Raw genomic sequence first — 24287 nt, 5'->3', positions numbered from 1 at the left:
TGTTGCATACAAAAAAGAAAAAAAGAAAGATGAATCGAATTTGTTGCGTGTCGGAGAGCTGAGAGATGGAGCCAAGCGATGAGAAAGTCGAAAGTTTTTTTCTTCTTATTTTTCTTATTTTTCCCCCTGACGGTTAATTATAACTAAGCGTGTCGCAAGATCATCAGTTTCATCGGGCACACCGAATCTCGACGAGATGAGGCACGGGCCGGCGGTCCGATCCATCAACTCTTGAAATAAATGGCCGAAATTTGATACACACTTTCACGGTTGTACCAAACATACACAGACAAATAACGTCTAGTCTATTCCAGTCTAGTCTCTCTTCTTGCTGGATACATAATTGCATGTATATTATATCAAACTCTTGCTGGTGAGCTGTGTGTGTGTGTGTGCAAGACCTTTTCCATCATCATCCGTAGACCCATCCCCCTTTTCCAAAGGAGGGGGTTAGAAGATTTCCCTTTGACTGATTTCACACCCATCATCTTATGTCTTAGGATTTTTTTTCTATACACCTATCTATCTCCAATTTGATTTTGTGTTAACTTATCTTTATTTGTGTATTATGTAACCAGATTTTTTTTTGGTTGGTGGTTGATTGGGAATGATGAATTCGGATTCACTTGTTGTGTTGATTTACTTTTTTTTTCGGATGCCGGGGGATGTAGAACGTTATGTCGTTACACGAGTTAAATTTTTCCCGTGTCATCTCTACTTCTCTGGCCGCAGCATCGCCATTTTGATGGCAGCAGCAGGTGGCGAGAATTACAAGGAAAATGGGAAAAAGAACAAACGATCTCCATTTTTTTGTTTCTTATATATTTAATCAAATCATTTCAGTGCTGCATCCCCCATATTTCCCAACGCCACCTGATGTGCAGGAGCCACCAAAAAATAGCAACTCTATACTACACACCATCCGCTATTATAAAAATAGTCGACTATTTTACTAACGACTACATATATAGCTTGAAAGCCTCGGGCTATGTTATACACGTTCTTTTTCTTTTTCGTATCACCTGTATATTTTTTCTTATTGTATATAATAAGAAGAGTATATATATAAATAAATATAGGAACCCTCATCAGCCGGAACAAAATACGTAACAAGTGACTGGCTGGTATATACATACTTAGAAAATTAGAAACAAAAATGTTCTTGTACATCTTTATTCTTTCAACATCTGAGGGCCAAAAAGAAAAGGACGAATCGGAGGGAACGAAAAACCCAATTCCAGTAGATCACGCACGCCAAAGTTGTTCTTCTCCCAGCATATAGTTCTCAGGTAAAAAAGGAGAACGAAGCTAGCTATAGCCGCCATGTATATTATAGCAGAAGGTGAACGTTGGCTTTCCTTCATCATCATCTCTCTACAGCAGGGAGGCATCATCTCTCTTAAGCAGTTATTTGTTATCTTTCTCTCGCTTCTTTTTACATTCCCTTTTTTCTTTTTTTAATTCCTCCCGGAGAGAGAGGGGGGACCCCAAAAAATTATACCCAGGTATAGTAGTAGTAGTCTATAGTAACTTTTCTTGTGTGACCGTGGTCTTTCGCCAGAGGAGATATACACATGTACACAGCACGTAGTATATAGCAGCAGCCCTTTTTGTTTTATTTATTTCGTTTTTCTTTTCGACCTGTCGTCGGGGAAAAGAAACCAAAATGGGAGGGCTGTGAGGAACATTTCCGAGTCGGGAAGCCCAAAAACTTTGGTGGTGTTTTACATGCTTGCTGCTGCCTTTTGCCGGTGCATATAATATAGACTTGTGTTGTTGTTGTTGTTATTATTATTATTATTATTATTAGAAAAGGTGAGGGCTCTCTCTCTCTGGGCTATAGGAGCTGGGGAAACGAATAACTTATATATCTCTCTCGGTCCGAGAGATAAGACATAAATCACGGAAACACGCGAGAAAAGAGCTATAGTGCACGGCCGGAATTCAAATGCCGTGTATGGGGAAATAATTAGATTTTCCTTATTGTGGGTCTTGTTCCACTTGTTGTTGTTGTTGTGTCCGCATATAATCAAGTTATATAGATAAATATTGCTTGCTTGGCTTCCAAGAGGGATCCTGGAGGGTCTCTCATTGTGGACGTTTTCGATCTCAAAGTAATTAAATCGGCAAGTTTCGTGCCAATTTTTTCTTTTTTCTCGATCCGTTCAGCGGATGTGAGAAAAACCGTTTTCATCGTTTTTGAGCGGTTTGAATTTAGCGAGGTGGGGGGCGATTTTTAATCATTTTTAGATCGATATTTAAGAATGGCTAATTAGAATATTAAGTGTCGTCTGCTGTCGTTTTGTTTCACAGTTTCGAAAAAGAGACGAACTGACGAAGTTCCAGAAACAAAGAAAACAGAACTATTACTTGTTTGGAAACGTATACACGTGGCTGCACGAAAAAAAGGCAACAAATAAAAGTACAAAAATGTGGTCGTCAACTCGCGTCTCTATAGAATCGCGTTACAACCTACACACACAGGCCAAGGATGCTGTTTTTCAGGCAAATAAAACTAGGAATACAAATTAATAGAATGATTGTGGGAACTTAAATAGAAGAGAAAACTGTTTCAAATTTGTGAAATATTGATTTCCTGACTAGCGTTTATCTTGCAAGCCCCTTGTCAATGCATGGCAGTTTGTTTGCAGTTTTACGTAAACTTTTTTCTTTGTGCAGATTTTAGGCCAGTGGCAGCCAACGTAACAACAAGATATGCCACTTTGGCTTGTGCTCAACCTGTTATTTCAATCTCAGCATCATCATTTGGGTAATGATTTTCATTACTTTTATTCCAGTGACCTGCTAGATTAGGGATGACTTCTGAAATTATAGGGTTTGCTTTGCTCAATGTGTCATTTTTAACTTTTCGCTACTTGTTGTTTCTGCAAATATTTCTTGTAACCCATTTTTTAATTTTTAATTTACAGCATCAAATTTGATTGGAGAAATGTTCCTTCCTTTAATTCTCCTCTTTCCTCGTGTACACCCATGTGTGTGTGGGTGTATTCACGAGGACCCCTTAGTTTCCCTATCTCGCCCAGGTGCTGGATTCAACTTTTCTGCGGATGGAGCAGTTGTGGATGCCTGGCCGTTTTTCCCAGGCACAAAGGTAGGACAAATTTATCTCTATTCTTCCTTTTTGGTGTTTTGGTTTCGTCCATTATAAATCGTTGCACAGTACGTAGTACGACTACTCGTAAGCTAGGCGGTTGACTGGAACCGTTTTCTCTCTTGCCGTTTTTGTTGGCTCAGTTAGGGTTTATTAAATAACTCATTTGTAGAACAACTTTAGATCAGGCCTGTTTTTGTCCCTCCCAACTTTGTCTTGGGTAAATAATCAAATTCGATTTGAACTCTAAAAACCAATCACAGAAACTGGGGAATATAATCTCAATCGTTCACCAACAACAACAAAAAGTAGGCGGTAAATTCGAACCTTTTTTCTTTTTCAATTTTTTCATAAAAAAAAAAATGAAAAACGAAAAGAAAAGTTTGATAATAAATTCCTGATCTATAAAACAAAAGAAATCTACTGTAATATCCAGGGCGTAATTATGAAGTGCATAACTGCGGAACCGCGTGAGACACACAAAAAAAAAAGGTCGAGGTCCCCCCCAACAGCCCAGACATTGCGGGAGCCAGCACAGCAGCTACTCTTTTGATATAAATTTAAAAAGGCCGTTCTCTTCTGCGCGCTCGTAGAGAACAGCTAGAGCAGAGAGAGAAAAAAGAAAAAGAAGTGCGCGTAATCGGCCCATTAAGAAACGAGTGGAAAGAGCCGTAACACAAAACGAGGCTAACGAGCTTGATTAAACTATCCTCTCACAACAAAGGGCACTATACTCGCTCACTGTTCTATCTGTTCTTCTAACAAGCAAAAGTTGTTTTCTTCTTCTTCTTCTTTCGTATTTATAAATGATGCTGCTGCTGGTGTGCCGGACTGTTTAAATGGCCCGCCAACAAAAAAAAGGGGAAGAAGGTAAAACATTTAAGAAAGTAGTTTGAGTAGATGATTTTCCCTTCCAAAAAAGACTTTGGCGTCGTTACAGTGTCACGGCGGGCAGCATCTAATGCGAGGCTACATCTGAGACAATTGCGCAACAACAAGGTCCCGCGGCCGGGCCATATTTATAGTCTCGTATAAAATAATCTCAGAGATGCTGCTGCTGTGTGCTTGACGCAACAAGGCGAACTAAATTAGATCGAGTTCGTTTGCTGGCCGTTCCAGCATGCATCCACCTATGCTGGTGCCTCTTTTTCACTTGCTGGCTAAAAAAGTTCAATCAAAAAAGGAGGAAAGAATGAAAAGGCGGACCCCCATGAACTTGAAAGAATGCGCCAGTCGTTCTAAACGTCAAGCGCTCGTTTCAATTAAACGACTCGCCGGAGAGATTTATCCCGGCAATCCCGCCCGGCGACTGTGAGGTCCCTATAGCTGCGCCTTCAATCAAAAGGGATAAACAGTCGAAATAAAACAAGAAAGACTAATCTGTCGTCCGCTCTTATCGGTCTCCACTCGTCGAGCTATATAAAAATACGACCGCGCACCGTTATAATGGCTTTCAATCCCGAACGGAAGATTTTGCGCGGACAGTACCGAATTTCCTCCCTATTGGCAAATTGCTTTTTTCCACTTTTGGTTGCTTTTTTGTTTTTGGTCTTTTTCCCTTTACTACATATCGAAAAGCTAAAGTGGCTTGAAAGAGAATAGCCCATAGCCCCCGCGCCGGACGCGACTTTTAACGATTTCCCACGGTCGAACGACCGCGTGCAGTCGGTCATCGGAACCGAGTAGTAGCCAAGTCACTCAGTCGTCGTCGGCATTATCTACGCTGCCGACGATGACTCTACGGGCTCTCTCCTCTTTATTTTTATTTTTGTTTCTTATTTCCATTCCAACCCCCCGAGAGAAAAATGGGAAAAAAATAAAATAAAATAAAATAGATTCAATTCAATGGCATTCAATTATATGAACTACTACTGGTCCTACTGTTGTTCTATCGTGTTCGGTTTTTTTCTTCTCCCTTTTCTCTCTTCGAGGCTGCTGGAAGATCAGCGGGATATCCGACCATATATTGAGACCCAACTCACGCTGACTTCTCCAGGAACCCCTAGCCGAAAATAGTTAAAAGAATAAAAAAGCCAAAGACTTTTTGGTTCTTTCTCTTTTCTACACGTTTTGTTTTTGAAAACGACAACAACAATCTTCTTCTTCTTCTTTCCCCTCGCGTTTGGTTGTACAAGTTTAAAAAGAAAAACTGTTTTTGTTTTTTTTTTTTTTTTTTTGTTGGTCGAATGATGACTCCCGGTCAGCGTCTAGCTGATTGCCCGACGGCCATATTGGGCATTTGATTATCGTTCTCGTTTGTGAGTGTCTGTGAAAAAGGAGCAGCTTCGCTATGGATAAGGAAAAACCAAGTAGACAGTAGTATAGTAGCAGCGATAATAATAATAACAATAAAAATGGAAACGCAACAGTATAGACGAGGCTGGAAAACAAGTCAGCGCCGAGAGAAAAAACGAAAAGGAAAAAAATATTATTCATAGTTCAGAGCAGAGTATTGTCCAGTGAGTTTGGCAGTCGCTCGTGGGCTTTCGGGCTACTGGCCTTTGCGAGGGACGAATAAGAGCACAGTTGAAAGATCAGAAAAACTGTTGGCCATTCTTTTTTTCAATTTGAAACTATTGGACTCATCGAGTCGGTAATGAGGTATACGGTCCGCGTGCTGCAGTCTGATTTCATTTGGAATCATTCTAAAATAAAACTGGTTTTTTTGTTTCTTTTCCCCCCTCCTTCTTTGTATATAAACTGATGTATATATATGCCGGAGTCGGGGGGGATGGATAGACCCTGTTTGACTGGATTAAATGGAAAAAGAGAAGAGCTGATATTTCCCACCCAGTATTTATAGAGAAAAGAGGATTCATCTAACTTTGATACAAACAAACGAACGCATCGTTCGTTGACCATTTTCGGCCCGAATGTTTGTTGTTTTCTTCCAGGTATTTTTTTCTGGCTGGCCCATCGTGAACCCCCCCTCCTTCACGGAAGGCCACGGCATTTTCCACTCGCTCTATGAAGATCTTTGGAAACAGAAGGCCGTCCGGAATGGGATGACCAAAAAATAACAGAAAATGTGGATGGAAAAGGTTTTTTTTTTCTTCTTCTTCTTGTAGATGTTGGCCTGTGTGTGTGTGTGACACAGTGTCTTACTATAGTGAGGGTTTTTTTTTTCTTTCTTTGGGGTTATGGGAGAGCTACACATTCCCATATAGACGGGCCGAAGAATGTCAAGCTTCCGAAACTTGTCTCATTCATTATTTTTTCGAGAAAAAAGAAGGAGAAGGATAGAGCAGGTTTTCTCTCTTATTCTCTTTTTTTCACGATATGATTTTTCTTGTCCTTTGGCTCTTCGCCGTTGACAGTTCCCAGAAAATGTCTTGTGTACCTTCTCCACTATTCATTTACATTTGTGATGCGCATTTCGAATCATCGTCAAATCTGACCAACGCATATAGGTATGCGATAATAAGCTCTTGCTCTTTTCTTTCCGTTAAATCATCAGCCAAAAAGCATTTTGGCTTTCGTGTGTGATGATTTCGTCAAATGTCGCCGTCATTATTTCATTTACCGGTTTGAAACTTTCGCCATTTTAAAAAGTCGACAAATGAGAGAATTTCAATTGTTTTTTTATTCTTCTTTTCGACTCGGCGGAGGTATGAGTCATACGGAACCCAATGAAATGCGCGTTAGACGATCTAACAACCCCCAGGAGAAGAAACGAGGGCCGCGTCTGCCGAGAGCCGTGTGTGTGTGGCATTCGATTTGATATTCAAGACTCGGACGAAAGAAAAGAAGACGAAGAAAAACACACACACACTTGACTTTATACGCATCTATACGTAGAAGAAGAACGTTCCACTTGACATGCCCGGCACGGCTCCGCGCTGGCTATAGTACTAGTGTATATATACCTGCCGCCGCCGCTGCTAGCTGGCTGGCCGGGGGCTGACGATGGGCAGCAGCCACGCTCTTTTTTTGGTCGTGGGGGGGTTAGACGTTCTTTTCTTCTCTCTTGCCGGAGCGATTTTGATATTGTCCAAAAGTATCAAAGCGCACGGGAGAAGAGAAGAATAGATTCAAAAAGGGGTTGCAATGAATAGGAGGAGGGAAAACAAAAGACTGCACACGAAGCGCAGAGCTTCTTTGTCATTCTTTCGACACACGCCAAGAGCAGCAGCAGCAGCCGAGTCAACTGTTGTATACACGCTTATTGTACGTATACACGGTTGCAGTTTGAATTGAATAGCCGAATTCAAATCGCAGACACTCCCTCACCTGTCCACTGGCACGGTATAAACCGTGGAGAGACATTGACTTATCAACTGGCCGATGCCCAGCCGTTTTCACCTCGTTTTTCTTCTTCTTCTTCCTGTTTGTGTCTTGTGCGAATTTTTGTTTCTTATAAAAGGTGCCCAACGAACTTTGATCCGAGCCAAAAATTCGTTAAACGCTGGTTGTTTGTTTGGGCTATTATATCAGGCCATGGTCGTTGTACCTGCTGACATGTGTGTGTGTGTGTCCGGAAGATAGAAACCGCTTTCACTTTAATAGGAAAAGCGTGTTGAGGGCAATTTGAATTCCGCGGGCCTTTTTGGCCATCCGTTTTTTTTTTCCCAATTGAAACCAAATTTTCCCGCATCAGGGAGAGAGAAAACTAACCCTAGGTTAAAATTAACCAATTAAAAACTTGCGCACGCAAAGTAAAAAGAAAAAGAAAACCAATTAACCTCAACCGATAAAGAGATGAAGCCATTAGATATAGCTTCACACAACATAGTTCACTGGGTATTTATAGCTGCTGTAGGCCATACCCATTGACCATATGGGCGTATCGGTTTGATATCTTCATCGCGCCGTTTCGATCAAGTCCACTGGATATTTATTTCCACTTGCGGTTTCGTCCGCGACGACTTATTTTAACGATCCCCAGATTTTGTAACACAAGAGTCTCTTATTGTAATTATTATTTAACCAAAAAAAAAGGAACTAAATGAATGTGTGTACATCGCCAGTGTTTTTTCCGGTGTCGGGAATTTGTTCCTTTTTATTTTTTTTTGTTACGAAATGGAATTCCCGCGTTCGCGGCTGTTTTATTTCGCCGCTTTTGAACGTCTACTATACGGATGGACAGCTAGCGTTTTCTTGAGCGTGTCTGCACATTATTCCTTCCCCGCTGCGTCTAATAAATCAACCGGCCCTCCGATGGCCGCCTTTTCTTTTTCCCCCCTCCAAAGTATAACACAACTATACAAAACAGCAAGGCACACACAACTTTTCTTCCATCGCTCGAACAAGTGCTAAACTTTATTGGGAATAGATCACGAATAACGACGTGACGGTGCGTCTTGTCGTTTTCTGGGTCTAATCGAAAAATAAAATTTTAAAAAAAGTCTCTCAAATTTTTATAACGTCGTTTGACCGCAGTTGCGCAGGTGGGCAACGAGGTGCAACAAGTGTGGCCATCAACAAATTACGTTGCGTGATTTATGGCCGGCTTGCGGTCCTTCCATGACAGGAAGGAAGAAGAAGCTTCGGCCTTCCCCCCCCCCCCCCCCCTCTATTTCCAGTGCACACACACACACACACACCTTCAAGTTAAGTTGCCAAGTGTTTGATTGTGGCCGTGTTCTTATTTTCTTTTTTCTTCCGCACAAGGCGCAGTCGACCGCAAGGAGCGGAAGGCGTCGTTTCTACGCCGTCGTGATGAGTTGCGTCGGCGTTGACGTGTAAAGCACACGGCACCTCTCCACCCCACCCCCACCTCCTCCTCAATCTGTTCCGCTTCGGTCGCCCGGAAGAAAAAATGACGGATGGGAAAAACCCTCCCAAAATACTTTTTGAAAAAACGCGCGTCCAATTATTACCTGAATTTCTGGCGTTTTATTTTTTTTTCTAAATTTCGGGTGGAAATCGAATCGAATCGCCCATTTGGGCGAACAAAGTACACGGTAAAAAAAAAATACCTTGCGGCGTTGGTTTGTGGCATACCTGTTGGTTTTACCGAAACAAATCAGGTCCACACCACAGCAAATATGTACATCAGATACCAATCAACTGGATAGAGTTTGGGAATATGTGTAATCGATGTGTCTAACCTTCAGGGACTCGAGCAGCAGCAGCTTTGGCTTGTTACCACCAACGAGAGTCCGAAAAGAAAGAAAGAATCAAAGAAACAAGGTTCGGCATGATTGGAAATCCAGGACGGCCTCATTATATGTATAGTAGTTGCGCATAATCAAATCGGACAAGACCTGATTAATATATTCATTCTCTAAGCTAGCTTGCTTGATTCTTGAACGCTGTGTGGGTTTAACAGGGTCCCATAGTGACTGTGTGTGTGGGGGGGGGGGAACCTCGTTCTAATTGAAATAACTTGTCCTTTTTTGCCTCTATAATATCGTATACCCCCCCAGTCCAAGGGTGGAAACCAGTCTTTCCTCCTCTTGTATTCAATGCGGATTTAAAAACAAAAAATCATTAATTCAACTTTTACAGATTTTAAAAAAAAAGAAAGAATTTCGTGGGAAAAAATAATTGAATTCAAAGCGATCCAGATATTCTAAAACGGGAATGATGGACGGGGTGAATTACTGAGAGCCCACCCGCGCTGCTCACTTGTTTTGTTTTTTTGCTCCTAAAATTAGAGAGTCAAGAAAAAGGTTCGGGGGGATATGATGAGACTCTGACTATCAAATGACAACAAAAAACAACAACAACAACAGCATAAAAAGGTTTGAAAGGTCTCCCCCCCCCTTTTTTTCGTAAATTCCATATCCACAATAACTGCCTGTTGTGTGTGTGCCCTTGTTGTGGCGTAATGAGGTACGCAAATGGCGGTGCACGAAGAAGAACGAAGGAAGACCATCTCTCTACACAGCAGCTCCTGGTGCTGTTGTGCTCACTGGGAGGTTATAAATGTTCCGTCTTATATAATCTAAACGGTGGCGCGCATCATCTAGATGGATTCAACATTTCTTGTTGCTTTTTTTTTTGGCTGGGCTGGGCTGGCTGGGATGGATGCCCCTTGTCATTATACCGCACCCATCATTACTCGGTTGGAATGAAAAGGAGACGAATGCATCGCTCCCCCCTCGAACTGTTGTGAATCTCCGTTAGCTCATTTATTTTCCCGACAAGAGCGCAGTGCTGAGCTAGTACTATACTCTTGGAGATGAGAACAAGCTCGTCTAGTCTGAAAATCTTAGGGAAGAACTGGATTAATACCCACAAAAAACCAAAAACCATTGGCTAGATTTCTGAATTAAAAAAAGGAGCGCTTAAATTCCCTTAAATGGAAATAGTTTGAATGATTTCCCAGCTCGTGTTTTTTTATTTTTCGTGCTGACCTCTCGCCGATATGCAATTATCTAACGAACTAGTTTATTTCCATCTCAGTCGAATGGAAAAAATAAGAAACGAGTTGGCACATTATAGCGGGGGGTGTATAAAAGGATATTTCCACCGACGTTTTCACACATGACTGCAGGGGAAGAAATATTCCAAAACTGTAAAGAACAAACAATGACCGAAGCTAGAGAGAGAGAGAGAGAAACTGTCGGCTATAATCAGACGCCGCTCACGCGCCTATACACGTTTAAAAAAGGGAAAGAAGAAGAAGTTTTGAGCTGAAAAATAGCGCATCCATCCTTAATTTTCTGGCCGTTAAACTGACGGCGACAGCATTGAAGAGTATGGGGGGAGATATAATATACGTAACAAAATGCGGTAGTTAAACGGAAGGGGGCAGCAACCCAAAAGGCAACTGGATACAACACACACAGACACACACAAGAGACTCTGGAACTTTATTAGAAAAGACTTTACGGCGTTTTATGCCCAGTGAGTTTCTTGTTTTCTTCATTTTTCCCGACTGAAAATGTGTAGATATATGTTGGGCCGCATATAAACATAATGATAGATCCGTGGCAAACGGGCAAAACTCCCCCCCCTTAACTACAGTTTGCTACTAACGCAACATCCAGACGATAACGAGCCGTACGCCGCCACTAGATATCCCCAGTCCCGAGCTGCTCCTCCTCTTTTTTTTTTCTTGTGTTGGCCAGCGAACAAGACGCAACTAATAAAATCGCGGACAATGCGGCGAAAAAAAAAAAAACCTGTGAGGCCCAACAGGTCCACCCTCTTTAACTGCATTTAATACTTTTATTTTTCACATTTTTATTTTTGCGCAGAAGAAGAAGAAAAAACACAAAAAATCGATGGAAAAGAAAATGGCGTGTGAATTCTTTGACCGGTGGTGGTGGTGGTGGTTCATTTTCATACATTTCCATAAGGGAATTTTTTTTAAAAGAACCAAAGAAAATGGCGCTGTGAATAATGGACTAAAGTTACGATAATGATGACGCTAAGAAAAAAAAAAAGTAATGTGGTCGTCCACAGCCCGGGCGTGCTGCTTCTCTTTTCTAATTAAACCCAGAAGAGAAATAACTGTAGGTCCTTATATTATTATATTTCTTTTCTCTCAACACGTATACGTACATGTATGAACCTTCTTCTTCTTTCTTCTGCTTTAATAATAATAACCTTCCATGTACACTAACAAGTGGCACAATTCGATCGAGATCGTCCATCACTCGGCCACCATTTGAATTTCAAAATGCGGGTGGTGAATTACTGTCAGAGGCGAGTCGTTAAATGACGTCAGAGCAGCTCGTTGTGAATGACAATCGTCGTGACGCAAATTGGAATTTTCTTTTTTCCTTTTTTTCTTCGTTGGTGTAGAGAAGTCCAAAAAGAAAACCGCAGGGGATAGACTCTCGCACACGCCAGGTGACACTGAGATGTGGAAACGGCCACTAAGGGGGTCCATCAACCGCGACGTGAATATCAGAACAAGACGAAATGCCCCGTCCGTCCGTCCGTAGGGAAGACAATCAAAATGAAATGCTAAAACAAACAATCCCGACCAGGTGCCGGGGCTGCGGCTCAAAGAAAACGTGTACAACTATCAGACGGCCAATCCATTCCAATGCTAAACGACAATCCGCCGTAATCGTAGGTAGTAGTGGCCTATATGTCGTGTCGGAAAGCGATTGTCCATCGAGGCCCATAAACGGGCAAAAGAAATCACACAGTGTGCACGGAGAGTTCATTAATTTAGGCCCTGCCGCTCAAATAATTCGGTTCGCCATTGACACACAAGTCAATAGTGAAATGCGTCCAGCAATTTGTTGTTGAATACCTTCTCTTTTTTTGTTTGGGGTTTTATTTTTTATTTTATTTTTTGTCTCTCTCGGTGAATAAACTGGTCTGGCTGATCTCGGGCGCAAATGAGATTCCCTTTCGCCCGTCACCTGCTATTAGAAAATGACTATATATCGTTGCCCGCTTCGATTGCCCGCCCCCATTTGCATGATTTTGCCAACCCGGTTCTCTTTTTTAATTTTTCTCTCTCTCTCTCTCTACATTATACAGTCCGAAATGGACACTCCGTTTGAATTGCGTAATGATAGATATATAATCACGCCAAATCCCTTACGGCTCATTTGCGGGGGATTTGAACTGGCCGCCAAAATTTGGGAAATTCAATTTTTGTTGTTGAGTTGAGGGAATGATTGTTCTTACCTCTGATTCGGAATCGGACGCTGCTGTCGATGGCATGACGCCTAGGCGGACGGTGCCTTGAAAAGGCGACCAACGACGCCCTTGTGTCACTGGGACTCGGGTCCAGACCCGGGCCTGTTGTGACGGCGGCTGAAGGACCAGCGACAGCTCCGGAGGAATCAAAACCCAAGTCTCCATCATGGGCGTCGGTGGCGTCGGTGAGCGATCGCCGTTGGAACTGCTGGCCCGACCCATCGCCTATTTAAAAAAAACGTCAATTTTGTTTGAAGTTTTGTTTTTGGTCCGGTTGGGAATTTGGTTTGAATCTGAAATGAACGGACCTGACAGTGACGGGCTTCTTGCTGCAACTGGTGAAGTCCGTGCTGGAGACTGGCGGCAGCGGCGGCGGCGGCGGCTGCTGCGGCCGCAGCCGCCTGGTGATGATGCGGATGCAATCTCCCGTCCAGCGTTAAATTGACGGGCAGGAAAGCCGCCGCCATGGCCAAACTGCGCGGATCCATTCCGGCCAGACCGGCCATCCCGGCAGCCGCCGCTGCGGCCCCACCGCCGAAAAGTCCCTTGGCCATCATAGCGGCACTTAGCGAATGATGCTGGGCCATCTTCAGACCGTCCATCTTCTTCTTCTTTCGTTTCAAAACCGGAATAATATAGCCAACAAATCGGGCGATGTGTAACGAGATCAGAAACTTGCCACTTTTTGGATCAAAAAACGGTCGAGATCAGTTCACTTTAATTGGCGATTGGGCGCTCATTCAAATCACCGAATCGTTTTATTTTTAAATCAGGAACAAAATTCACTGTCCAGCTTGGTGTGCGACGGGCAGAATAAGATCAGTCAGCAGTCAATGTCTCTCTAATTTGCTTGTGTTGGGAATCAGAAATCGGAATCAAAATGAATAAGAAAAATAAGAGGATGAAACAAAACAGGCAACCGTCTGGAGTAGCCGCCGGTCGACAACTGGGTAAACTGAAAACTTTTAGGGTTGGTTGGCCGCCCGCTCTACTATACTCTCCTACTATGTGAGCTGGATGGGCCAGCAGCACAGTATACACAAACGCCACAAGCATAGACCAGACACACACACACACAGCACAGGGGCTCTGTATAGCGAGATAGTATAGCTCCAAGAAAGAAAAAATAAGAACCAGATAGAAACAAGCCCAGTGGCGTTTGCGGCCCCTTGTGGTATATAAGGTAGTAGCAGCCAGCTTCTGGGTGATGACCAAAGAGGAGGAAAGTGGGTGGTGGGTGGTTTTTTTTTTTTTCAAACCTGTTTTATTTTTTTGTATTTTTTGTGTTTGTATGCGTTTCGTGCTATGCGCCATGGAGAACATCCACACGACACACGGCACGGCCCCCCGAGTTGCAAGTGGCAACCAACCGGCTTCTTTTGTTCCTTGCAGCGCTGCAAGCCGACGCTCCTCCTACTCTTCTTCTGCAACCTCCTCTCTATCTCTCCTGCCTTCTTCTTCTTCTTCTTCCCTTTTCTTTTTTTTGTACCTTCACAAAATCAGCATAGCTTTTTTTGTTTCTTTTTTTTTTTAAACCAAATGTCTCTGGCGATTTCCGGCGTCATTCAATTCAATTCCTCTTTTTTTTTTATTATTTCATTTGAATGAAATCGATCGATTGGGATTTGATAGGCATTTGGGGGATTGCGCAATTTGACAGGAGGCCGAGAGCAAATCAGGAACTTGTATTTATCTAAAAACTGTTAAATAGGATCAAATCTGTCGAGTTACTTATAAGGAGACGAGTTGATTGTCCAGGGCGTTGGATGATTGGCTTTTTTTAAGGGATATTGATTGCAGCCTCTGTCTTTCTTCTTCTAATGAATGGACTGTTGGGTGTCATCAAGATTCCCAAATCGGCTCATCGACCAACATCTTCTTATAAGGTCTCTATCTCTCTTTTATTTTTTTTTCAGAGGTATATTTTTTCGGCTCTCTCTCTTCGCTTCATTGCCCACCGAAAAAAACATTTGACGAAAATCAGAAAGTCTAAAAAGAATTTGATTTTTTGGCGCGCACGTTTGTATTTTTGAAGAAAAAGAGCCGCTGCGCTGATTACGCGGAAAGATTACAAGTTCTTCCTCTTCTTTCTCTCTCTCGACTGTTATGGGGGGAAGGAGGAGGATTGTCAGGTCGATTGTCTTTTGTTTTCCAGGGGGGTCAAACAGGAGAACCTGTCGTCCATCTACTGGGTATACTATATATATATACCCCCATTTATAACAGACAGAAGAATAAGAGGAGCAAATCAACGGGAGCCGAGGTAGAAAAGAAACAAAGATTTTCAAGAGGGGGAATATATAGCAGTCCAGCACTGACAATCAGACCGAAGGGATAGATCTACCATTTACAAAGAAAAAGGAGCGCACCTTTTGGTAATAATGAGCTGCTGCTGCTGTCTCCCTTCCTCCCTCCTTTGAACCTTTTAAAAAGAATTATCTCATTTATTATTAGAGTCCAGAAACGCCGAGCGAAAAATGTCGACCCAGCTGGGAGAGAGAGAGAGAAAAGGGACCATCATCTTCTTCTTCTTTTGGGTGGAACTTTTCATTTCCTTCATTTGTTATTCAGTGCACACACCTTGGAGTCGTCCCTTGTTACAAGTGTGTATAGTGCACGCGTTCATTAAGTACCACCAGGACGCTATGTTTGATTGCGATATATAGTGTATAGACTCTTACATGTACAAGTAGAACATCGCCCGGAATTTTTTAATCAGTTCCCCTTTTCTTATTTTATTTTTATTTCCCCCCCTTCTTCTGATTCATTTCTCGGCGTATTTGTTGCAGCGTGAAATTGCGTTGCGTTCGATCTCCCTAATAAGGTCAGGTGTTGTTTGGCAGTCGTCACTCACGCCGGACTCGTCCGCCGCTGATGACGAGCGAGGGGGGTAGAAAATCAAGAGCCCGAAAATGTACTTGGTCATTCTACACAACTCCGTGCTGTGTGTGTGCTGATGCTGGTGCCGTGTGTAAATAATCTAAGAGCGGGCGTGGAGTTTGTCTTGGACGTTATTACGGGACTAGCGGCGGCGGGACTATGACGCTGATGTAAATCCAAATGGCCGAGGCGATGATCGTGAAAAGAGAATGAAGCCATTCGATGATGTATAAGGTCAAGGCGGGTTCGATTCTCGGCTCTGATTGATGGACGTGTGCGAGTTGCTAGAGGGTTAGCCCAAAAAATACTGACCAACGACGACACGCCCAGATATTGGGAAAATCCTCCTACGAAACATTTTGTACTTGCTCATATTTTTCGGTTCGATACATAACGAAAGAAATTTTGTCCATTTCTTTATTTTTATATTTTTTTAAATGAACCCCGAAACTAGAAAATCTCGGAATTGTAACAGGAAAAGAATCGAGAAAACGGGATCGCCGAAAACTCGATCGAAATCGACTAATTATTCGAATCAACTTCTTCGCTTTTTTCACACGGGTGAAGACGAAGAAGAAGAGGAACCAATAAAGTTGTTTTGTTTTGAATATCAGGTTGTTGTTTTCCATGGAATCGCCGGGACGAATAGCGACACACACGGAAATGCGGAACAGTTTTTTTCGGGTGAAATGTCTGGGCGAAGTGAATCGGGAGCGGTCAGTTGGGTTTCTTCATCCCATTCAATCGAGCGTTTTTAACTCTCCGATTGTGTGTGTGTGTGTATATTAATCAAGTTGATGGACTCCCAGGGTGGGAGATTGTAGGAGAAACATTGATTCGTAACGACGTAGGAGAGAAAAAAAAAAGCGACGGATATCAAACGGGCGACTCACGCAATCGAAAAGGCGATCCGAACGGAGCGGGTAGGAGGAGGACGGTCAGAGAGCCAAAAGCTTATAGAGATCAAAATGAACCATCGCAGGCCCAGCCCTTGTTTTCTTGTTGCATGGTTGTTGGCTATTATAAATTCAGGTTTGCCCGCGTCGTCGCTAAGCTGGACCCAGCAGCCAGCCAGCAGCCTAGATGAAGCCCTTAGGAGGAAAGAGAACGAGAGTTTTGGATGTAGAAATTTACGATCGCCCGTGCAACAGCAGAGAAAAGAAAGAAAAAAAGAAACATTTTTTGAATCATGTTTGGGATATATCTGCCGAGCCTCTCGTCTATCCAAAAGCAAAAGAAAGAAAGAAAAGAAAAAATTGAGATATATCGACCAGGCCCTGGACTGGATGGCCTTGCCCGTTGGCCCCGAAATGTTTGACATTTGTGGTCGCTCTTCTCTTATATTCTCACGTGATATACAAGGTATATGGTATGGAGGATGACCATACACCTATATCTCTCTCTTTCTCTCGTGTGTCATGTCATCGCCATATAAGTCCGTCCGCTTGCATACATTACCCAATCGGCCCCGGCGTTCACACAACAACTCTCTCGGCACTGGCACCGGGTAAAATATGAAGATCAGCACGGACGAGATCCCCCTTTTGGGATGGCGAACGCGCGGTTGTTACAACTTCATCAAAGCCAATCAGCCGCCCAGACTGATTTATACACACACACACAGCTCGGGAGAGAGATATTTCTATCCTGCAACGCAATCCACAATATTACCAATAGCGTGCCAGTTACAAATAAAACACCATCAGCGCGCGCAACTGGTTTGAAAAGAAAATATTCTAGGCCCCGATAATTTATCTTCCCAATTATTTATTCATGATTTGCTTCATTTTCTCCTCTGCGCTAAGAAGAAAATAACCCAAAGAAAAGTCGATAATTGAGAGCTAGACTAAGAAGAAGATATTGGGCCGTCTTTTGTATGAACGATTTCGTGGTCGAGAGAGAAACAACTTTCGCTGGGCTGCCCCATCTAACCATGAGAATATAGACGTTTCCGTTTCTTTCTCTTTCTCTGTCTACTCCAGCCGAAGAGAGTACGACACTTATAGGACACTGTAATTTAGCCATCAGGAGTGATAAAGTCGAAAGAGAGAGACCTTCAAGAAGTTAAAATAAAGGGGGGGCGATCGATCGATTGGAGGTTGTGCCGCCGCCGCCGCCGATAGATTTCAGCGCCCGCCTGCGATCTTCCGCAGCCGGGCAGAAAGTGGGGACGAAGACGTCTGACACATTGGCTGGATTATATCCACCAGCAGCGGATGCCACCCTCCATGTTTTGACAAATCCATTTGGGACAAAAAAATATCATGATCATAAAATGTTGGAGGGGAGAAAAAAAATGGCGGATGGAATGGTAAAAGGAGCCGCGCTTTGGCGTTCCGTCACAAGTCATAACAAGAAAAGTGGGTGGAACCACCCGAGAAATGAGGAGGAGTGTGCCAATAAACCACCCACCAGGCTATAGAGTATAGGCCTATCTCCTCCAATTTTTGTCACAATAAACAAATGAATGGAAAAAGGTCTGCAAAAACAACCCAACTGGTGTAGTGGGACAATTTTGTGCATGTGGAGAATCAACCCCCCCCCCCCACCATCACATGCACAAGGCAAACGGGAGCCAGAAAATTGAGTGCGACGACTTCCTGACTCCGGAAGTGGAAATGTTTTTAGTTGTACCGGTCTCCTCTTATCCCTTCCCTCGTCTTTTTTTTTTTTCTTTCTAAGCAGACGCGGTTTCAGCAATTAAAGTCTACACGAATAGACATAATAAATTCTAAGCAAACGATCCATTCATCATCAGTAGGGGCCTGCGAACATAATGGGGGGGAGACCTAGCACTATATACATCATATATATATAGTATATAACCTGTTATTGTAATTTGTATAGTGAGCGCAAAAAAAAAGAAAAGAAAAACAAATTTCATCATTTATAACGTGTGGCGGACACACCTGCCGACCTTTGATATGAGTTTCGATCACATCATTAATCAAATCTACGTTTCCTTTTTTTTAATTCTTCTTGTTTTTTTCCCCCCAATTTAATTTTCGTAATGAATTATGCAACCCATGTCCATATACGTGTAGAGACTGGATCCATCTGCATACTCATTACTGCAAAGAAATTCAATGACTGTGTGTGTATGTTTCATTAAATGTAGGCCTCGATGTGGGACAAACAACTAAACTCGTCTCGATTGGCCGCTTTATGCGGTACATAGTACCTAGTTTGGTTTTCTAGTCCAAGTAGTTTTTTAATAATATCGTCAACATTCGTGCTTTTTAAATCTTATAGGAAAAACCTGCTGCCGATGGCCAGATTCACGAGAAAATAACATTTCGATCCCAACTATAGTCTGTGCACAGTTGTCTAGATGGTATTTCTCTCTTCTCGTTCTAATATATTCTTTTCAGCTTCTTCTCTTTTTATGTCTGATCAATTCACAGAGAGAGAGGATATAGAGATGAGCGCATGAAATTCGATCGTCGGATAAACTGTGAACAGCAGCCAGCCGCCTATAAAAGGCAAATCACACAGCGCTGTTAGAAAAATTCTCAACAAATCCCCACAAGGTTTTTTCTTTCTTATACCATCCCCTTTGGAATAATATAAACGTTATGTTTTATATATGACGATATAGAGAGTAGAGGAATGAGCGGCTTGTGAAATAACTTTTTTGGTGCGCTGCAGCAGTGACCGACCATGCACGTGATGATGTGGTAAAACGAAATTGGAAAAAAAAGAAGAAGAAGAAACGAAACGGGCAGCCAGCAGGTTATTATATACATAATATTTTCTGTTTGAAGTTTTTTTTCTTTTCGGTAACATGGAATATGTTTTGCTGGCCAGCAACGGCTCGATGATTTTTATTTGTATATGATGGCTCAATTGAGGAAGAAGAAGAAGAAGTAAGGCAACCTTTGAAACGTGTACAACAAATTGTTTTGTATATTGTCGTAGATGTATCTATCCTATACACAAAGATAAACACACACACAAGGCTAGTTCATGCAGTACTATGCATGTCGATCTCTCTCTCTCTTATTGTAAAAAAAATGTGTTGGACTCTCATATCCTTTTTTTCGCTCTCTTCTGGCTGCGCTGGCCATGAGGAGAGACCGCGCGGTGGTAAACTGTCGGCTCCTACTCACATTTATAACCGGTAATTGCTCCTATATGCAGTTCTCATATTTTTCTGTAGCGACTCGATGCTACTGGGGTTTTCCCCCCCACTACCACCCAACCCTTCTCACTGCCACTAAACTCTTATGTTTATAGACGGAATATAATACAATAGATCTTAGCTGGCATTGGGCATTGGCCAAGGTAGATTGGGTTTTTCTTTTATTTCTCTTTCGCCGTGGGTTTTCGAGTGTCCTCTACCGGTTTGACTATAGTTTAGCCTGCGCTTGTATAAGGAGAAGGAGAAGAGGATATAATAATAATAACGGGGGCGTATAGCCTTGCCCAGAAGAAAAAAAGGCAACTTGTTCTTTCGGAGGGTTAAAGTTTTGATAATGGTTTTCCAACCGATACTATATACACACACAGAGAGAGAAACGGACAAGGATATGTGTTATACAGTGCGCATCCTGTGACTACTGTCCATGTTCATTGAAGAATAACGATGGAAAGAAGAAGAGAGAAAAAAAAGGGCTGCCGGTGGTTTTGTTACATGCCACCAACCCGTATGTCGCTCTCTGCCCAGGTAGATAGTGGCTGGGGCCCATTACACGTCATATAATCGGCGGTGGGTTCCCCCCCCCCCCTCCCCACACCCTTTCTGGTGTGGTATTTACGGTTCCCAGCCAGCAGCCAAGAGCACACAACAGTAGTCGAGCGGAATAAAATGCACGCGACGTCTCACTTGTTTCTTCTTCTTCTTTCCCAATAAATATTTGACACGGCCCGCAACGTACCACGACATTCCTCCGTGTGTATTATATATAGAGATATAATGTACGTAAGTTAAATGATAGAAACGCCCGGCCGTCTTGACCGCATCCAGCAGCAGCAATGCACCATTAAGCATTATATCTAAGCGAATGATAAAAACAGAAATGAACGTTACAAATGTTCCATGTTTTGAAAACAAGTTGGTCTTAATTACGTTTTATGGGGCGGACGGATATTGTCGATGACATCAAATAAACGGAGAATTACGTCCGCTTGATTGAACAGTTTTTTTCTAAACCGGTAACGTCCAGCAGGAATTTATTTTCCAATTCCATTTAAAGATATATCTAGAAATTATTATTAGCTGCTATGGTACACGTCGCCAAAAAAGTCTTTTCCTACTTTGGCAACCAACAAAAAACATTTGGTGATTTGAGCTGTTGTTTTCGGTACCGCTCAACTTTGTCAGGGATTGTCGGCTTTTCCATCCCATATTTCTCGACTTCTTTTCCCTTTTTATTTTTTTAAAAAAGAACTGACCGGCTGGGTTCAAAGGGGGGCGGGATATGTGTGTACACAGGACAGCAATGCGCGAACTGGGTCCCAACCGTCATTAGAGCTCCAGAATTATAAGGGACAAAGAAAGAAAAAAAAAGGAAGAAAAACAAATTAGACACCTCCTGTTACATATATGTAGCCAAAAAGGGCAAAGGGGGGAGCCCTTATACCGCCAGGGATTGAAATAAGATAGGTATTAAGGGGGAATCTTAAGAGAGAAGAAAAAAAAGGCAAAGAAACAACAGAGGGGTTAGAAGAAACACTTTTCTCTCCGGGGCGAAATCCTTTAAGAGTCTCCAATAAAAACGTGGATAGCGCAGAGTGGAAAAGAAAAGAGAGGCTTTCATGGCAGAAATCTACTTATCACATATCTTTTGTGCATGGAATAGTTAAACCCAAATATCCGAAATTGTTATTGGAAATATTTGGTTCGTTGGTTGTTTTTTTTTTTTAAGAAAAAAAATGAAAAAGTCATCATTGACGACTGCTGGAATTAATGATTGCATGGTTGATTTCGAGTATGACTTGTTTTGTTTTACACCAAGTCACGATTCCTCTCGTTTGATTATTAGTCCGTCCATCCCAGCAATCCTCTCTCTGTGCGAGTTTCACGAGATTAAACAGGATATATTTACTGTGAGCTTCAAATGTGTTTTGGAAAATCATGCCCCCAGGCCCCAGCTCACGTATGCTCTATAATGAATTTAATCATCGTACAACAAATGCTATTTGAGCATAACGTGTAAATAAATAAACGTTGTTTGTGAAACGATGATCGACATCGGAAGTTTTTTAAAAATTATAGATCGATGAAATAGCCTAGCTTTTATAATTTTAATAGCTTTTGAAAATTTCCCCCCCAAAAAACTAGTTTTTCAAGTATCGATCAATTTTGACAGGTCAATCAGGATCGATTTACAGATTATCAGCTGTTTTCTTTAAGGAGGAAGAGATCTGGGCTGAGGCTGACCATGGTGATGCTTGAGGTAATGACTCGAGAAATCTCACGTGATGCTCTGAGGGTTAAAACGTTTTTTTGTTCACTCTTTTATTGCAGGTCTTGCTGGATGATATTTTAACTTATTAACAAGTCTGGAGTATTTTATTTTTTTCACAAAAAAGTTTTCCCGTTCCATTTTATCCACTCGACGGTGCAAAAATGCTGAGTCAACCAACCAAAGTCAAAGCCAAGCCGCCTCCACTAAGACTCGACAGTAACGTAGAAGCCGAAAACAATGATCGCTTCAGCTCATCGCCCATGGGTCACGCTATGGCTGATTACGAGGAAAATGAAGCACAGTCAGAATTTTATCATCAATTTGAGAGCACACTGACCCAACTCCTGCACGAAGATGATTTGATGCCTTTCAACCTCCACACTGCAGCAAGTTTGGGAATCACTTCAAGTGTTAGACACCTCGTTGAAAGGTGAACTACATTATCATTAACTTCTATGAACCCATTATTAACAACTGTATTATTTCTGTATTAGGTGTCAGGTGGACCCAGATTCGAGGAACAGTGGCAGTTGGACTGCAATCATGTACGCCAGTCTGTTCAGTCACAATGAAACAGTATTGTATCTACTTGAAATGAAAGCCAATGTTAATATGAGGAATCCAAATGGCAAGACACCACTCATGTTGGCTGCCCTATGTGGCAGTGAAGAAACAATCAAGCTACTTCTTATGGTATAGCTTCTTACTGTTCTTATATGGTAAGAAACTCCTTTTATGTTCTAATTGATTTGTATTTCACTTTGGTTTGACATTCAGCATGGAGCTTTACTAGAAGAGAGAGACCAAGACCAGTTTACAGCTCTCATGCTAGCTATTCAAGCTACTCATGGAGAATCTGCCCAACTCTTGCTTGAATATGGAGCAAACCCTAATGTTAGGTAAACATAACTTTGGCACTAAATCATCAGTTTTTTTTCTAAATCCTTAATTCGTATCTCATTATTTCAGAGAAGAGATTCACGGGCAGACCCCATTGTACATTGCATCTCAATCAGGGCAGTACAACATCGCCCGCGCTCTTATTCAAAAAGGCGTTGATGTGAACATGAGGACATCTAGCGGTGACACTGCCTATCACGTGGCCCTACGAAACGGTTACGCGCCAATTGCAAACCTGATTTCTGAACAGCAACAACGAGAACAGCTAGAGCAACATCAACAACAATGCAATCCCTTCAACCTGATCCCGTTAGACAGCACTAAGAAAACTAAACCCAATCATCTTCTTTTAGCTCCCGTGCCGACAAGATTCAAGCCAAAGTCACCCTACACTGCATTTTTCGAGAGATTTGCCGAGTTTCCCGAAATGTCTGTCCCCGGTTCTCTCCCAATTCCTGATGTGGTTATCGACGATGTTGATGGTGTAGTACCCGAAACTCAGTGGTTCCCATCGCCTGGTGATGTTACGCGCTACAGTCCCGAAGGTGTAGAGTCAGTCAGAGATGCATTTAATCCTTTCAATGCATGGCCCGGCACTTCGATGATCTTCAAACAAGCTATTGCACCTAACGGCAACAATACTAACTGCCGTCCTAATCATTTCAAGAAATCTATTGCAAAGCCTGTCATCAACAACATCTCGAAAACCCTACCAAGTCCTTGGTCACCAGCTTGTGAACAGCGTCAACCCGCGATGGGCAGTAACGATACAAGCAATTACGAAGAAAACTCGTCAGTAAAATTGCCTAGGGATCTCTCTTCCGTCCTAGCCAATTTAGGCCTCGCAAAATACCAAATGCACTTCGAAGAACAAGATATTGATTTACAGGTAAAGTCGATTAGAAACGTTATTCATACCATACAGAAATTATAAATGTTTAATTCTTTTTTAGGTATTTTTGACCATGAATGAACAGGATTTACGCGAAATTGGGGTCAACTCGTTGGGAGCGAGAAGGAAGTTTTTGTCGACAATCGAATACTTTCAGACCAGAAGCAATTATTACCAAATTGGCGAAGAATTTTTAGTCAATACGTATGTGGTTAAGCAAGACCTGATCGAACTCAAAACCATTTGGGAGGAGATGAACAGGATTGTAGAAGGATTGCACAATTTACAGGGTGCAAACAGATCACCACGTGCGACACGAAAGAGAAATGCGTACATTGATCAACTAGTCAAGCAAATGCAGTGCGCAGAGAGGTTTTTTAAAAAGTACTAGTAGTGGTAATTATTTCTTACTTTCGTGTGTTTTAATATTTATAACTCATTTTTATAATTTCCGTACCAAAAGTTTTATGCATGAATTAAGAATTACTAATAAACAGATTTTACTTCATAGGAAATTTTCTCGATTAACTTGTAGTTCGAC

The 24287-nt window shown here is 42.2% G+C and overlaps 2 protein-coding genes and 1 long non-coding RNA gene across 3 annotated transcripts in view; 2 read left to right on the top strand and 1 right to left on the bottom strand.

Annotated features, from left to right (window-relative positions):
• LOC124200275 overlaps positions 1–13746 on the bottom strand; it is a 42470-nt gene extending 28724 nt beyond the window's left edge. The window contains exons 1-2 of the mRNA XM_046596455.1: positions 12973–13746; positions 12653–12889 (exon numbers count right to left, since the gene is read on the bottom strand). Coding sequence (XP_046452411.1) covers positions 12653–12889; positions 12973–13266 — 531 coding nt within the window. The 5' untranslated portion in view covers positions 13267–13746. The remainder of the gene's footprint in view (positions 1–12652; positions 12890–12972) is intronic.
• LOC124200276 lies at positions 1010–19494 on the top strand. Its single transcript, XR_006877234.1, has 6 exons — positions 1010–2770; positions 2931–3112; positions 18797–18878; positions 18951–19074; positions 19143–19276; positions 19352–19494. It is a non-coding gene; the product is annotated as an uncharacterized LOC124200276 (long non-coding RNA).
• A 2360-nt stretch (positions 19495–21854) lies between these two features.
• Positions 21855–24254, top strand: LOC124200268 (ankyrin repeat and SAM domain-containing protein 3-like). Its single transcript, XM_046596445.1, has 6 exons — positions 21855–21942; positions 22014–22384; positions 22449–22647; positions 22732–22853; positions 22924–23743; positions 23808–24254. Exons 2-6 carry the CDS (start codon positions 22116–22118, stop codon positions 24135–24137), a joined length of 1740 nt encoding a protein of 579 aa, XP_046452401.1. The 5' UTR covers positions 21855–21942; positions 22014–22115; the 3' UTR covers positions 24138–24254.
• Positions 24255–24287: the final 33 nt, after the last annotated feature.

The sequence above is a fragment of the Daphnia pulex genome, chromosome 8 (assembly GCF_021134715.1).
Source record: "Daphnia pulex isolate KAP4 chromosome 8, ASM2113471v1".
NCBI lineage: Eukaryota > Metazoa > Arthropoda > Branchiopoda > Diplostraca > Daphniidae > Daphnia > Daphnia pulex.
This window is presented reverse-complemented; position numbering and strand designations above follow the sequence as displayed.

Coding starts and splice junctions, on each gene's coding strand:
- LOC124200268 (XM_046596445.1), top strand. CDS start 22,116: ATGCTGAGTCAACCAACCAAAGTCAAAGCCAAGCCGCCTCCACTAAGA. Junction 22,385..22,448: donor GTTAGACACCTCGTTGAAAG/GTGAACTACATT, acceptor TTTCTGTATTAG/GTGTCAGGTGGACCCAGATT. Junction 22,854..22,923: donor GGAGCAAACCCTAATGTTAG/GTAAACATAACT, acceptor TCATTATTTCAG/AGAAGAGATTCACGGGCAGA.